Below are 17,020 nucleotides of genomic sequence, written 5' to 3' on the forward strand. Positions count from 1 at the left end.
GCTCAATTCTACGCGGTGGCTAAGGACCGAGTATACTGTTATCTCTCTGATATCGTTAAGAAGGTAAAACGCCTCTTTCGGGTGCTTGCGTTTGTGCTGATGCTAAATGCTAAACACACTGTGCCGGGCTCCAATATGTAATTAGACGCCAGCGAACGCCGATTGGAAGTCGTGCCCACGAGGGGGCGGGTACATTTCTATTGTGGGGCGGTCTCTGTGTCTCGACCCCGCCCCCTCCCATTGGGGTTAGTGTTCTTGTGTTTTGCTCCCAGGGAGAGTCAAACCGGATTCCTTAGGGGAAAGCGCACAAATCACTCCCATTTTAACAGGAGGGAAAACACGGGATCTTCATCCACAAGGGTCCACCTTTCTTTCTAGCATCCCATTTCTCATTCATTTCTTTTAAGGAGAGAAAGATCTGTGGTGAAAAAAAAGAAAAAAAAAACTTGTCACTGGATGATGATGACACTTGATCTAGCAGTCTGAAAGCTGTAGTTGATCATATTGTTTCGTAAACTGACATTAGATCTGTTTATTAAGACTTTTTCTTAAAACAGAAGGGACAGCAGCCAACCCTCAAGTATTGTTTTTCTGATTTGCAGTCATTTCTTCTTTTTTTTTCCCCTGCTGATTGTTCCTATCTACAAGCTTGGATTCTGACAGCGTGCTCCCTCTCTCCTGATATTTTTTCTTTTTTATATACACGTTACATCATTCGTTGGTGATTTGAAGAATCAAGGTCGGGAAAAGAAAAGGTTGTTTTCATGTTTGGGATTCAAGAAAACATTCAAAGGAGTGGGAGCAGCATGAAAGAAGAACCCATCGGGACGGGGATGAATGCAGTCCGAACATGGATGCAGGGAGCCGGGGTACTGGATGCAAACACAGCCGCTCAAAGGTAAGCCTAAAGCAGCTGCAGCATCCGCAAATCTCGAGAACGTGAGACGAACAGCCTTAGCCATTTCAACAGGAACTGTATCACAAACACACAGACAAACATACACACGCACTGATACATTGCGCTCTTTCACATTTCTAATTGTTCAAAATGTAAGTTGCAACACAGCATCTGCTTACAGCTACAGTGTCGACGCGTCTCAGAGTCTGTAACATTTCAACCCCCGGCATCTATTCTTGATTAAGAGTTTCAAGTGTGGATTTGTGGCACAAAAAATAAATAAATAAATCCAAAATAGTGAATTATAACGCATATGCAATATATGTATTTAATATTGATCTACGTTGTGTATCTATCTAAAACCTTGTACTGGTACTTAAAATAAAAGTGCCCGTGCCTTAGCTGTCTTGCATTAGTTTCTACTTTGAAAGTTAATTTGAAACCAACGCATTTCTTATTACAAACGCATGGGCTGGCGCACAGAACAAATTAATAATACAAGGTTGAAAAAAATGTTCTTAAACGCTGGCAATAAGCAATTTGTTATTAAATTATAATAAGATACTATTATCCACTTTTGTATAGAAACACATATGTGATACAGCACAATTATGATTTTACACGCTTTATATAGACTGTTGCAAACCGACTATTCAACGTTTAACGTACACTGTACATGAATATGCAGAGGCAACGCAACTCAACAGCATAACGTGCTGTCCTATGAAAATAGAAAGGACATACATTTAAATAAAGACGACTGGAAAAGTAAACACAATTCATATTAAAATAATAAAAATAAGGTTAAAAATTAAAGTTATAAAAGGCAATTTAAAGTTAAAAAAGGTGAAATGTCAAAATGATAAGGGTAAATAAAAAGCAAACAAAAAACAAAGAGAGACTGAGCATAAATAGTGACAGATACAATAAAAATAATAACAATGGACCTAATAATAATACTCTGATGCAGTTCACTTTCACCCTGCTATTTTATTAATACCGACTCCTCTTTGCCCTTGTATCCGCAGTGGAGTGGGTCTAGCCCGGGCTCACTTCGAAAAACAGCCGCCTTCCAACCTGAGGAAATCCAACTTTTTCCACTTCGTGTTGGCCCTGTACGACAGACAAGGACAGCCAGTAGAGATTGAAAGGACTACTTTCTTGGGATTTGTAGAAAAGGAAAAAGTAAGTCGTGTTTTACTATATAACATCTATATATATATATATATATATATATATATATATATATATATATATATATATAATATATATATATATATATATATGTGTGTGTGTGTGTGTGTGTGTGTGTGTGTGTGTGTGTGTGTGTGTGTGTGTGTGTTTATCTGGCAACCGAAAACCTTTTGGCTACATCAGAACTGATGATAAAGTTTAGGGTTATTTTCTTGGCAAATGATTTAATAAACAGAGTTTAGGGTTATATTTCTTAATCTTAATAATCATAATAGTAGTATTAATGTTTGAATTAATACAATGAATGCAGGCAAATACAACATGCAGGCAAATACAACATAAACAAATAACAATGTACATAAAAACCAATGGGCTATAAAGAAATTTAGAATTATTAGATGAAGTAGGGAAACGTCATATTACAAGAAACTCAATGGGAGGGAAGATAAACATAATTTTAAAAGATAAATAATATAATGGCTGAAATTATTATTATTATTATTATTATTATTATTATTATTATTATTATTATTATTATTATTATTTTTAATACTTAAAGGCTTGTACATATTTATTTTATCTTCCTTGTAACATGTTATATGGGTTGAAATATATTGCCCCTTTGTTACCTAATAGTGGGAACACTGGTAACAGGTTTAGATACAATTCTATACTTTATTTTTGATCATTTATTTACATGCATACTCGAGTAATATAGGCTTTATATTTAATTTGTTTTGCATGTTTTAAATCGCTGAACACTACACTACTTCATTGTAGTTACACAATTGCACGGTCCAGTGCAAAATAAACTTGTTTTTGATAACATAAAGGAAGTATTAAAATAGATTTTTTTTTCTCTGAACACTAAGATAGTGATGTCAGATGTTTCGCTAAGTGTCATCTTTATTTACTACGATAAGGCACATTTTATAAACATGCTGTTGATTTTGAGTTTTATTTTCAATCAACTCGTTTATATTCCACACATTGTATTGTTTCACTATCCCTGCGAACGTTCTAACTGTCATTTACTGTCAAGTGTTACAAACACGGCTAACGTGCTGGCATGGTAAAATATAACATTGCCAACTCATACTTGTCATGAAATAAAACTTTTTTGAAACATTTTTTATCATGTATATGCAATGTATATCATGTCTATCTATTTTTGTGTGTGTGTGTGTGTGTGTGTGTGTGTGTGTGTGTGTGTGTGTGTGTGTGTGTGTATATATATATATAGATATATAGATATATATAATATATATATATAAAATATATATATATTATATTGAAATATAATATGCATTTACAAATTTTTAACAAACAAATGTTAACTTTTTATTATTTTATTTTTCTTAGGAATCTAGTGGTGAAAAAACTAATAATGGAATACATTACAGGCTACAGCTCCTCTACAGCAATGGTAAGACTGTGGATGCATTTTGATATCAGCATTGACATTTCTGTTAGCAGACCTAACGCCTATTCTGCAATACCAGCTCAAATGTTATCCTGAGTAGAACATCTTGACAGCTGGCTTCAATAACTCCTTTAATGAAGTTACCAAATAATACATTATTATTATTATTATTATTATTATTATTATTATTATTATTATTATTATTAATAATAATAATAATAATAATATATTATTTAATAGAATACACTAGCTTATATGATAGTACTATCGAATAAAAATCAGTTCTCAGTAGCCCATTTTTAATTTAGTCATAAATAACGATTTAACTTCGGTTTACTTTTTTGTTAATCTTTTTTTTTTTTTTTTTTTTAATTACTCCCTGTGTGTGTGTGTGTGTGTGTGTGTGTGTGTGTGTGTGTGTGTGTGTGTGTGTGTGTGTGTGAAAATAAAAGCTTTTCTGAACGTGCTCGAAATAAGGTATTGTACATGCGCCCCACGCAACCTGAGTTACCGTGGTCACCTTTCATGACCGCTTCTTCTGACAGTGCAAGTATGATTCATTTCAGGTGAATTTAAAATACCGTCCCGGTGTAGACTATTGTCGGCTATTTAGTTTTATCGGCTGCGTACATGACATAGCCAAAGCGTGACAAACACGTCCGTTTTACTGTTGTTTGTGTAATATTTTAATTCCCACAACATTGTCCTACCTAGGTTTATAGCTTGTGTTAGCCTACCCTGCTAAGTCTCTGCCGCTTTGTAACTTTAGACTACAGTATGACTTCATGTTTATGAATAATTTATCATAGTAGATCATTGTTGCGTAGCAGTATATTAGTAAAAGCATAGGGACAACGTTTCTTAGCCAAAGCCCCAAAACAAGTCGTTTACTGGAGTAATATTAATAATAATAATAATAATTTGTGTAGTTCTATAACCACCAATATGAATGTACTCATCAAGAAAATTAAAGGCTGAATACCAAAAGACGCTACTTTGGTACTGCTTTAAAATATAAAAGTCCTTTTTTTCAATATCAGGGATTTCCTATAGCTGTAGCAAATTTTATTAACATAACATGAGTTTCTTAGAGACAGTCATGGATGCATTAGTCAGCTAACAGATGACTTCTGAACGAATGAATCAACACATTTTTTGAGACATGACTGTTTACACCGTAACAAAGAAAAAGGGAGCCACTGCTGTGTAAATAATTCCAATAAAGTCAGTCTTGCTGTTTCCTCAGGTATTAGAACGGAGCAGGACTTCTACGTGAGGCTGATTGATTCCATGACCAAACAGGTATGCCTTCTCTTTATCTGTACTTCTTTCTGATTTACAAAGGGGATGTTTTCAGCCCTGAGGATACGTGAATAGAGTCACACTTAGACAGGTCTGCTCTCCGCAGAGCAGCGCTATCCTGTAGTGATCCACGCAGCATGCACTTCACAAAGATAGCCGTCCACTCCGAAGAGGCTTGCTCTGTCCCTGCTGTGGAGACTGTGTTAGGCTGTGAGGTCAGAAGGTGGAGCTGTCACTTTTGGGTGTCTCAAGAACACACTTTTATTGTTTGCAATAGTAACCTGGGGGATTAGTTACAGTCAAAGGGAATATATAGTGCTGTCCGACAGCATAGAGAGCAAGATTAGTGTTCCACCAGTAAGAGAAGAATTTAGACAAAGCTGGTGGAGATTGTTGATGTTGTGCTTGATATAAACGTGCCAACACTGTGTTTTGTGAAAATACCACTAAAATACAGCATTTCTATCACAAACAGGAAGCCTTGTAACTGTATGTAACTGCCATGTTCCTCCAGCAAAGTGTTTGGGTTGATTCAAGTATTATTATAATTTTTGTGTTCATACCACCATATTGTAAACGTGTGACCTGCAGTGAACCATTACCAATGCTGTTAACTCTTTAGGTTCTGGAGTTTCCTGCTGTTTCCCTGCAGCTGGTGTAAAAAACATTAATATTTATTTTACAGAGCAAAACTATTTAAATCTCTTTTTAGTGCAGCTTGAGACATGTTCTCAGCATTCATATTTAAAGTGTTTAACTATAATAATAATAAATAATAATAATAATAATAATAATAATAATAATAATAATAATAATAATATTCAAAGGTTTTCGTATCTCAATATTCACCATAGTGTGGCAATCTAGGGGTGCAATGTTTTTACTTGCTCAACCACCTTTTGTAACTAGTTTCCATGATTCTTATATGTTTTGAAAATATGACTAAATCACATATTTTGGGCCAAATAAAACCTTCTACTGGTCAATCAAAGTGTATGTTTCACTTACCCTACTACCTAAATAGCTACTGAAAAAAAATCAATCAATCAATCAATCACAATGCCTGTGGCTTATCATTGCAATGATAAAGATCACTCTCTTGTCTACATTTCAGATAATGGTATTAAAAAGAGAAATGTGTGTTGATGTATTTATAGAACTTGTTTACATGTTTTAGCTGCAGTTGTCAGATCTAGGGTTGAGAAGAGACTGCAAATGAAAAAAACAGTTACTTCTGTGAAATTAAATATATTCAAGGTGGGTAGGAAAGCTGCTTTACAGTTAACAGTGTGATATTTGATGTGCTGTGTTTGTTTCCTAGTGTAAGGCAGCTGGCTGAATACAAGTTAACTACTTATAGAATAATAATAACATCAAACAATATCGTTAGTTCATTGTAATCGTAAAGACAATATGCACAAAGTAAATATCAAACACGTTTGGGACAATCTTTTAGCAGAACGCAAATCAAGTGCATTTGTGACGTGTCAGATATTAAGCTGGATATCATATTCAGACTAATCTACTTGTCAGACAGAGTATGACATTAACAGTTTGAGTGTAGTTCAAAGCTTAAGTGTGTTTGTACAGTCATTGCCTTGTGCCTTCTTCATAAGTACATCCTGGTGACATCAGTCTGCTATCTCTCCCTGCTCAATAGGAGAGCGAGGGCATCTGCTATTAGGCCTGTGCTGAGCAAATTGAGTTGTCTATGACAGATCCAGGGTATAATGGCACAGGGTATTGTGTGCACCTGTAAGTAACCTGCATTTACAGGTACATTGGTACTAAGGGGCCAGTCTCACCCATTTGGGTTCAAATAAAGGTTTCCAAAGTAATATACCAACCTACTCTAAATATTTTCTGTTAGATTACATTTTGTTTAAAAGAGAGAGCTAAATCACAACAGAGATATTTAGAAAAACATGTTAAAAATTTTTAAATTGTAAAAGAGGCTGTTCACTTTCCTTCAAGCCTACATGTTTAGTGTGACAATTCCATAGCTAAAAAGGGAGTGTTTAAAAGTGGAGCAATTCAGAACTTTTGTTTAATTGTCAACATCCTTTGTTTTCTTGCTGTTGATTCGTGGTATATTTTAATCCAGCTTTTAGTTGTTCATCTAAATAAACACCTGTTTGCGCTGTACTTTGGACAGACATTTGGTCACTCTTTTGTAGCTCTATACTGGAAAATGTGTCATTGGTAATTTAAGAAACAGTTGGTACACATTGGGCTGAGTATTTGAAGCTATTTCCAGAATCTTTTATAGTACAACCTTGTACAAGTGCATTGGTATTTTGCCCGAGAGAGAGAGATAGATCTCTATGTATTCCTTATCTACTGCAGTTATGAAAAAGAGACAGCAGGCTATTTGAATTCTCTTCATACCATCATTTATTAGACTGTCAAATCTATTTATATAAGACTTATACAGCAGTTCAGTATACACTTAATTTACTTAAACAAAATGGTACAGATGAAATAAATCATCGTAGCTGGATATTTCCTCAAACCAGAGCCTGATTACAAGCTTTGATGATGTAACAATACACAATAATGAAAAAAACAAGATTTCTACTTTTCAGAAACTTCACAGCTTTCTCTAAACTTTTTCTTTAAAATATCTCTTACCATTTCATATTTCACAATATGCAGTTTGGCATTCTCTACTGTATATTTCCAATGGCATTCTGTTGCTAAACAAAACCATATAACAAAGAATGATGCGTCCATTCATCAAACTCAGTTTTACAGTTCAAAACAATTTTATTCGCTGCCATACAAACACAGATCACTAAATAAAAACAGAGGTTGATTAGTTTAGTGATTCTATACAAAGTTTTTTACTGTCTCCTGCTCTGACAGTGGAAAATGATCTGCTGATATAATGTTGAATGAGGGGTCTTACAGCTTTAGTGTAAAGGTTAAGTGACAAAGAAACTGTTATACAAAGTTTACCAGAGTAAAGGCGTAGCACAGTGTAATAAAGCATAGGTAAGCATTGTTAACCCTAGGGAGGTAGGCTATAGTAAAGTATGTAAATGAACGATGGTAAATTCATAGGATATCATGGGAAAACTGCTAAATGACCTTGCTATTTGCTGTAGTAAACTTTTCAATGTTTGGTGTGCTTGTATTATAAGAAAACAATAAATATTCTGAAAAGAAAATACTTTATTTGAACACTTTGGATGGCTTACTTTTAAAGGTATTATTATTAGTAGTAGTAGTAGTCATAGTAATAATAATTATTATGAATAATAGCCATTTTAACTGTATTTTTCCTAACTGTAATTTATTAATGCTAGAGAGGAATGTATTTTGGAAATACAGTATGTCAGGATCATGGCATTCCATCTTTTAAAAGCTCCCTGGATTTCTCGACAGAGACGAGGAGGAAGAGGACTGTATGTACAGCTCGGTTATTTTCCTGCCTCTTCCAGATCTTGTTTCCGAGACCAGACTTGACCTTCTCACCTCCCATTATTATCAGACCTTCCGAAGCTCTTGTTAAAATGAGATCAAGTTTATTTTTCAGAACCTTTCAAAAACAAAATGCAAAACACTAAATCAGACAGTTTGTTTTCCTCTTAATGCCCCATCTGGGCTAGAATGTCTACCTTACTTCCTCAAGATGTAATCACAAATAAATCTAAGTGTGCATGTTATTTTAAGCATTTCTATGCAAAAGCACTGGTTTAGTGAAAAGTATTTGAAAAAGGTGCAATAAGTTGCAGTAAGTTTTAAGTTTTAAAGAGTACAAATACAGATAAAGAAGACTAATATCTGTCAGAATTGCTACGGCAAAAGGTAAGAAACAGCAGGAAAAGCCGATATTGATAAATAGATCTGCTCTGATTCAGGATAAAATGGTAAAACTGGATTATGGAATACACATTAAAAATAAATAAAAATAAATAAGGATTTAAACTGAAAAAAATATTAGAATATTAATAGAAAATAATATAAATAAATTATAGTAAAACAATAAAATATATTTTAAAAATAGTAGAAATAATAATAATGACATTTTATATCATCAATTTCCATAAACACACATTTTGGTATGCATGCAAGGTTAAGAGTCATTTATAAAATAAAATGGAATTTCTTGATTTTTTCATCTTTATGGTGTCTGTTGTAAAAAACATTTTTTGTTGCTTTTTGTACATACCAATAATAAACTAATACTAGCAAAGGATAATATTGTACACAGTGATCTGAAACAGCACTGGATTCTGCTACCGTGTGGCTGCTCAGGGCCCTGTGTTTGGGAACATGTAAATTCGCGGCATTAGAAAATGTGCTGTTTGGAGTCTGGGGGTGAAAACAAAGCTGAGCTTTTTGGAAGAGCTCCCTGCCCAGGCCAGATGGCTCAGTACGAGCCCAGTCTGGCAGCCCAACTGCTCCCTCCACTACAACATACAATCATTTGTTTGGGGTTTTATACGCTAGAGTAGTTACAGTGTGAAAGCACATAAATATGATTGCACTGCTCAAAACAGACCCAGCAAACAGCTCCACAGCACCCGTTTAGTAAATAGTTGTTCGTTTGACTGAAACATACAGAGTGTTACAAATATTCAAGCACTCTGTAAAAGCTGGAAACATAAAAACAGCATTGTAAGAACGTCCATATATACACATATGCATGTATTCTGTTCATATCTATATATTTATAAATACTCATACTGCTAAGTACATGATTTAGAGACATGATCAGACCATATTTTTTTTGCTCAAGGGCTAAGTTCAATTCATTTTGTAATTGAACAGCAATAAACAAAAAAACCACTAGAAAAATAGAAAAAAAAACTGCTTTTTTGCTTTTACATAATATGATTTTATTGCCACTCAGTGTTACGAAAATGCATAAACATCAGTCATTGCATCTGTTAATGCTGTCTTGCATCCTTTTGTAACCCCTCTCTAACTAAAACACTGTATAAATGATCAGAGATGTCAATGCATTCCTGCTGCTTGCTACCTAGTGTGCATCTTGTAATGTAGTGTACTTATCACATTTAATGCGAGTTATTTCCCCTGTGCTTTTAAACCAATTCAACTAATGCGAAACAAACAAGCCATGTTACGCCTACTATTCAGAAATGCAACATCACCTTTGTGTTGAGGTTATCTGTTTTCTTAGATCTCCCACGTCGAATATTCTTGTGTCACTAGAACTAGTCAGATGTTATTAAAATGTAAATATGTTTGCAAAATGTGTTGAATAGAAAGTCTACTATTACTTTTTTTTTTACTCATTTAATGCTCGCTACACAGTATGTTAAAAAGTGCATGTGAATGCAGCCAGAAATGTTGGAACAGCTCGCATGATTCCCATGACACATGTGGTCAGTTATGGACCTTTTTCTGCCAGAAGTAATAAATTTCATTTTAAGGTCTTAGGTTAGCATCAAGTCTGTTTTTCTCAGCAGAGCTGGTTGCTAGCTTGAAACTACGAAAAGGGGAAGGGGAGGGGGGTGGAGGAAGCATGGTTACCGTGACAAACATGATAAACTTCTCACCTTGTTTCAAATGTACAATCCAAACACGCTCCAGTGGAGATGGGGCTTACAAAGACAACAAGTGCAGAAAGTAAGTGCAAGGGGCTTTACAAGTGAATGAGCTTTGAACATGTAAATGTGCCAAAATAGTTAAGGAAAAAGCCTTGCTTTCTTTGAAAGCAGGGGTGCACAAACCTTTATCCACAAAAGGGTCGGTACCAAATGATATTTAATGGCAATGCAGTGGTATCACAGGAGCTATGTAATGGTTCAGCAATAACAGCACTACATGTAGAATGGCACCACCAGGATAACAATGTTGATTTCGGCATCCACATTACAATGGCGTGAATCAATAAACCTTATTCTTATACCTTGGTACCATGTCAGTAATGCATGTTATTGTATTCACCATACAAATCAGTTCTAAATCCATTGTGTTGGTAATGCTGTGGTTTGCTCTTTTTTTTTTCCTTTCACTAATGTTTCTTAATATTTGGATGCTCCGTATCATTCTTAAACAGTCCCCAGGGTTCTCGTACATATGTCAACTATTTGTTTGTATTGTAAAGCGCTTTGTTTCATTAAAGGAAGGATGCTTCAACAATAGCTTTTGATGTTGCAAGTTAGTAACCCTAAAACCACATCACAAGTTCTGAGGCAGTTCTTTTTTAAAGTTTACAGTTTATTTACCAAATACACTCCTCCCTGATAGAAAGAAATATTATATTAAAAATGAAATTGTACCCATAGATAATGAGTCTGGAACCAAGTTTCCCTGCATTTACAGTGGTGGAGCTGTGTCTAGTGCAGCAAAGTTGACTTTAATAAACGTGTTCTTTTTTTCCAGGCTATTATTTATGAAGGACAAGACAAAAACCCTGAAATGTGCCGAGTTTTACTGACACACGAAATAATGTGCAGGTAAGGTGTTATATTGGTTTTTAATGAAGCTTTTTTTTTTCATGACAAAGGAAAACAAATAATGCCTCTTGGCAAAAAAAAAAAAAAAAGTTTATTATCTGCTATTAAAAAAACAACCTACAACTTAAAAAAAATACAAAGGGTTACTTTTTTTGGTACTATGTGTAAATAATAATTACACTCTGTATGTATTTCCATTGAAAAACACTGAACATACAGAGATTTGAAAACCCTGCAAGACTGAAATCATTTATTCAACATTTATCTGTAGCTTTGGGTCTCAGTGGCTCCAGGTATGAAACCATTTGTGGGATATCAAGTTTGTGCAATAACCCATTGCAGACTCGTTGGGTTTCAGTTTATAGACAACATAACCCCCTGCTGTAAACTGGTCTGTGTATTTTTACAATGTGTCTTTAGTTATAACAATCGAAATTAGCTTGGGAAATTTTACCATCTCCGACAATGAGGAAAAAGGGCAAAGCCACCGCAGCTGCATTTTCAGTCATTAATAGTTACATTTGTCACTTGTTTCATTCCACAGTAAAAATGTAAAGATGATTTCCTATTGAGGAAGTTTTGAGGGGAATTACTGATAGACTTCAATTAAGTGTTTTAGAAATCATTTTAAATGCATGTTTACACTGAAGCCGGTATTGAGCCTTTCGGAATAATCATTCCAGAACCTTTGTCTCATGTTAACCAGGTGTTCCAGAATGTGAATCTGAATATTAATACTGAATTTGCTTGGGCCATGCTTTGCATCCCTCATATTAATGAGCACATTAAAAAATATGGCAACAGATTAACATACTGAACTTTCTCCACTCCTGTTTGTACTTCAGTCAAATTTTCTTTGGAGCTGTGGATCTGTGGGACGAGTTTCATAAGGCCTCTGGTTCCACATGTTTCAGTTTTTTAATGATCATTTTATTCTTTAGACTAGGCGTATACACTTATTACAGATATACAGTATACAGCATGATGGTTTTACAAGAAGGTAGAGAACGAGAACCCCCATATTTCCAACAGCAGCGCCCTTCATATTTAATGATGGCAGCCTCTAGTTTCAAAGTGAGGGCTGTCTTCTGTGGTGACCTATCCCTTGTAATTACTGTATGGTAGGCAGTTCTCCCAGAATCGCTATCCAGGTCAACCCCACATCCTTTTCAAAGGAGAGAATGGAGAGGAGAGGAAGATGAGTTGCTATAAAGTGTTGCACCTATAATTAAAACTAAAAGATGAATTCCTCTCTTAAAAACTGGGTTGTGAAGATAGACTCTTATCTATTTTTAAGCATGCTAGGGAACATTTGAACAGTTATCTCCTAAAAATATCCAACTGATGCATGCCTAATTAGGACAAGGAAGAACTTTTAAGTCAGTTTTGATTTTCGTGTTATTTTTCATGTAATAAATGAACTGAGCTCAGCAAGCTAGCATGTTATATTGTAGGCACTATACATTCGATATGCGTTGCTATACATTGTCAGACTTAAGAAATGCAGAAACAGGCTTATAAGCTTACATAGAATCAAGATTTCCCTTATTGTTCTTTAAAAAACTCATTGTTTTGCAGTATTGGAATACACAACAATACCACTACGGATTTTACACAGCAGTGGCATTTCACAACATGCCCTTGCACTAAAGCTGGTATAAAAATTCAGTTATGGATCTAAAACTAGCATTATTAAACAGCCCAGTCCATTAGAAATTGTAAACTGAAAGCAGGTACGGCACTTAATATTTAGACCAACAGACTTGGAGAGAGTACTCTCACACATGCACACACACACACACACACACACACACACACACACACACACACACACACACACACACACACACACACACTCTCTCTCTCTCTCTCTCTCTCTCTCTCTCTCTCTCTCTCTCTCTCTCTCTCTCTCTCTCTCTCTCTCTCTCTCTCTCTCTCTTCTAGTTCTTTCTCTTCCTGCAGCTCCAAGTTTGGATGTGCTGATTCTGCACTGAGGGTGAAAATGCAGTCTCAATTATAAGCATAAAATTAGAGTCTGTTCCCCATTAATCAGTGCTGCTAATTGCTGCTTGCTACCATTAGCCATATGGTGCCAAGCCAGCTTGCCTCCATAGGACAAAATCTGATTGTCAAACACTGGGGAAAAAAGAATTAAAAAAATGTGAATATCAAACGTTTTCAAATAACACTTTTTTTTTAACCTTCCTCAGTTCAAATGTATCATTTCATGTCAATGTCACCAAAAACAATTAAGTTCAAAGAGCTGCACAAATTCACCTCCATTGTTAACGTATAACAGTCCCTGTTTTGTTTTTAGCTGATGGACTGGGATGAGTAATAATCCAAAAAGAAGGAAGGAAATACTGACAAGCATAACATTTCTATGCTAATAAATAAGATTTGTTTTTTCCCCAAGGTTATTTAAAAATCTAACGGGCAAATACGTTTACATCATGTGCCTGATAGGGGAGGACTACTACTGCTACATTACAGTAGTCCTCCCCTATTTACTCACAGGATATACTAATCAATGGGAATATTGCTTTGCGAGCCATTGTGTTAGTAAATTACAAACCCTTGTAGTGCGTGGCTGGCTGCGCAGATGAAGGAGCTGGCCTTATCAGTAATAACGTATGCCCTCCAGCACCACAATTGGCAGTGATAATCAGCACCACTTCACTCCAGGAGTGCCTTTCCTGGCATACGTGTGCCAAGACACTTCACTGTGTAACTTCACAAAAGAAAGGCACAGTTTACAGGGTTTTGGTTAAGGTTTTTTTTTTGTTATTTTTTTTTTAAAAAAACGCTGGCATAGTTTCTTCTTATCCCCCACCTCAAACACACACATTTAGACATCTTTAAAAGCAACACATTTTTCAAATAGTACTAGTCAGTCTACATCCTGAAGCTCTACGCATGTTTATTGGCACAATTTATACATCAGGTTTTCATTGATAATCATAATTGATACTCCCAGTAAAGGATCATTGTTAACAAATGTAGTATGTGGTAAAACTTATTAATAACATGTGTGTGTTGTAAAAAGCTATTATCACATAACAAACCTTGAATGTTTTTAACACATGGTGGAAAGAAAATTATACATGTATTATATTTTATAGATTTATAAAAGAAATGGAATTATAAATTAAACAAATCATTTTCAATCTTTTTTTTAAGAACAAAAAATGCTTTACTGATGCAACCTAAACATTAATGTAAAATGCGGCCAATATAAAACTAGTCCAACCTAGCTAGCACACACATAGACAGAATGCGACAATGCTGGTGGTTTTAGATGTCAGTTTCTTTTCTGGTTTCATTCATACCTCCTTACCATCTGTGCCGGCGTAATGTGAGAAGTAGGTTACTCCCTGCTGTTCAAGAGCCCTCTATTCTGTTCTTTGTGTAAAGTGGGGAGGGTGGAGGTAGGTGTACCTGTGCCTCAGGTAAATCCTAACAGTCAGACCCTTGCAATCTTTCCGTCGGGGGGGGGTGGGGGGTGGGGACAAAATGGATGGAGATTAAGAACAAGCTGTTCCTAAGAAGAAACACCTTTGTAATCTGGTAATTAACCCACATGTGACAATAATAAGGGGTTGAGAGTAGTTACTTATCCTCAGCCCCATTTACAGATGAAGGCTGTGAGTTCACAATAAGCAGAAACAGCCGTCCCTTTAATTGGTACCTGTTCCTTCTGACTGGGATAATTTGTGCCATATGCGCTGCTGTACTAATCTGCCCCCTTTCCCTCCTTCCCTCTTCCCAGCCGATGCTGCGACAAGAAGAGCTGTGGCAACCGGAACGAGACGCCATCGGACCCTGTGATAATTGACAGGTAAGGGCCTTCATTACTGCTGGTGCTTTCGGATGCAGCACCTGCTCCTGGGCTACTAAAGCTCATGGGTGGAGTTTTTTGTTGTTGTTGGATGTGCCTGGGTGGCGGCTTATAATGATTTACAAGGCCTGTAAGAATTACCGTTCACTACCAGTTGGTGGATATGCTGTTCTATGGAGGTTGACAATAGAGTGAAACCCGTGGCCCTCCAGGAAGCCAAGTGGTGTTTTTGTTCAACAGTTTAGATAGGCCTCGAGACTGGGCTACAATTCAAGAAGAGCCTTGAGATGCTTGTCAGGAAACAAGTGATGGAATATCAGTTCAATAACATGTAATTACTTTTGAGCCGTTCGTTCCTAAGAAATTCCAATGAATTCCAAAAAAATGGTAATTTATACACTTATTCATATGAACACCCCTCATATCATCTGACATGTATTGTAAAGGGTGGCAGGTATGTTTAATGTACTGGAAATGCTGCAAAATGGATATTGTTTAAAATACATTGTTTAAAAGTCAAGCATTGACTGCTTTCACGTCATGATGGGTTCAGCACTGTATTTGTAAAGTGGACTAGAAAGTCAGCACACTTTTTATTTTTGGATATGTTAGTAGTTATGAGCGTCACTGCTTTAACGACTTCCTCATAGTGTAATTTGATACGAAAATAATATGACTGGCATTTAAACAGGTGTCTTATCGAACTGTAACGAAGGTGGCATTTTACTTCTTTCTTTCTCTCTGTGTTTTTCTGTAGCTACGTACGGTGGTGCCGAGCATATGCACTTTTTGGGCGTACTGTACAATCACAATTTAACAGTGGAAGCAGGGAGTTTCTTTCACTGCTAAATTAGCAGTGTGTATACATGCGGCAGTACCCCAAGCATTATAACAAGGAGAGGAAGCTGTTTACGCAGCTCTAGTTAATAAAACCCACATGGCTAATGGTCTGTTAAACAACAGCAGGCGATAGCCCTGGGGGCCACCCTCACTTTTTTGTTCAGGTCTACTTGTTAGCATATACAATAGACAGCTAAAGAAATAAAAATGAGATTGTTGTTTTTTTTATTTTTTTATTTGCCATTATTTTTAGACACAATAGTGAAGATTGTACAGCACAGTGAATGCAGGAATATCAAAAAAAGGTGAAGACTAACAATAAATGAAATTCTTGAGCTAAAGCTTATTTAATGCAAAAGTTACTGGGCTCATTCCCAGCTGGTATGGCGTATGGGCAAGCAGGTTTCATGGGAAGTGTTTAGCTCTCTTTACAGGGGTCAGTTTAATCAGAAATTGGTGGTGAAATGGCACCAAAAAGGCACCTCCAAGGGTGCCACACTGTTTTTCCTGAGGCACACCACAATGACCAAGTAAAAACCAGGGTCACATAGACACCAGCAAAATCAAAGGCAGTTAATAGTGAGACAACCTTTCCAGGATTGGAGGGGAAAGTAATGGAGCTTGTTTCCTCCTCTCCTTTGTTGTTGACTCATCATACTTAAAGAATGGGTTAGCTTGCATTCTCCCTAATTGTGCCTTTCTGGGCTTTCTGTGGCTAGTGCCACAGGACATGCTGTGTCAGGCAGAATAAAAGAAAATAAATAAAATAAATCAAAGCCTTGTGGTTCAAAGAATTTCTGAGCAACCAAAACTTGTTTTTTATTTGTATTTATGTGGTACACACATGAGTTTGTTTATAAGAGTTATTAGGTTGCTCTGACCATTTTTTTTTTTTTTTTTTTTTTTTTTTTTTTATAATATTAAAGGCATAATTGCTGAAATTAAATCTGGCACACTGAACAAGTACACAGTAAGGACCAATCATTCTCAGATCACTGACTGTGAAAACTCTCACACACACACGCACACGCTCTCGCTCTCTCTCTCTCTCTCTCTCTCTCTCTCTCTCTCTCTCTCTCTCTCTCTCTCTCTCT

The 17,020-nt window shown here is 35.9% G+C and overlaps 1 protein-coding gene across 4 annotated transcripts in view; it reads left to right on the top strand.

The window, feature by feature from the left end:
* Positions 1–289: 289 nt before the first annotated feature.
* The window catches only part of LOC121297005 (transcription factor COE1), a 136,387-nt gene continuing 119,656 nt past the window's right edge, over positions 290–17,020 (top strand). For 2 of the 4 annotated variants that reach the window (XM_041223007.1, XM_041223008.1), the window contains exons 1-6: positions 290–898; positions 1,927–2,083; positions 3,455–3,518; positions 4,762–4,817; positions 11,175–11,248; positions 15,018–15,086. In XM_041223007.1, the coding sequence (XP_041078941.1) occupies positions 765–898; positions 1,927–2,083; positions 3,455–3,518; positions 4,762–4,817; positions 11,175–11,248; positions 15,018–15,086 (554 nt within the window). In that variant the 5' untranslated portion in view covers positions 290–764. The remainder of the gene's footprint in view (positions 899–1,926; positions 2,084–3,454; positions 3,519–4,761; positions 4,818–11,174; positions 11,249–15,017; positions 15,087–17,020) is intronic. The other 2 variants (XM_041223009.1, XM_041223010.1) reach the window with 1 other exon arrangement.

Source organism: Polyodon spathula, chromosome 22 (genome assembly GCF_017654505.1).
Source record: "Polyodon spathula isolate WHYD16114869_AA chromosome 22, ASM1765450v1, whole genome shotgun sequence".
NCBI lineage: Eukaryota > Metazoa > Chordata > Actinopteri > Acipenseriformes > Polyodontidae > Polyodon > Polyodon spathula.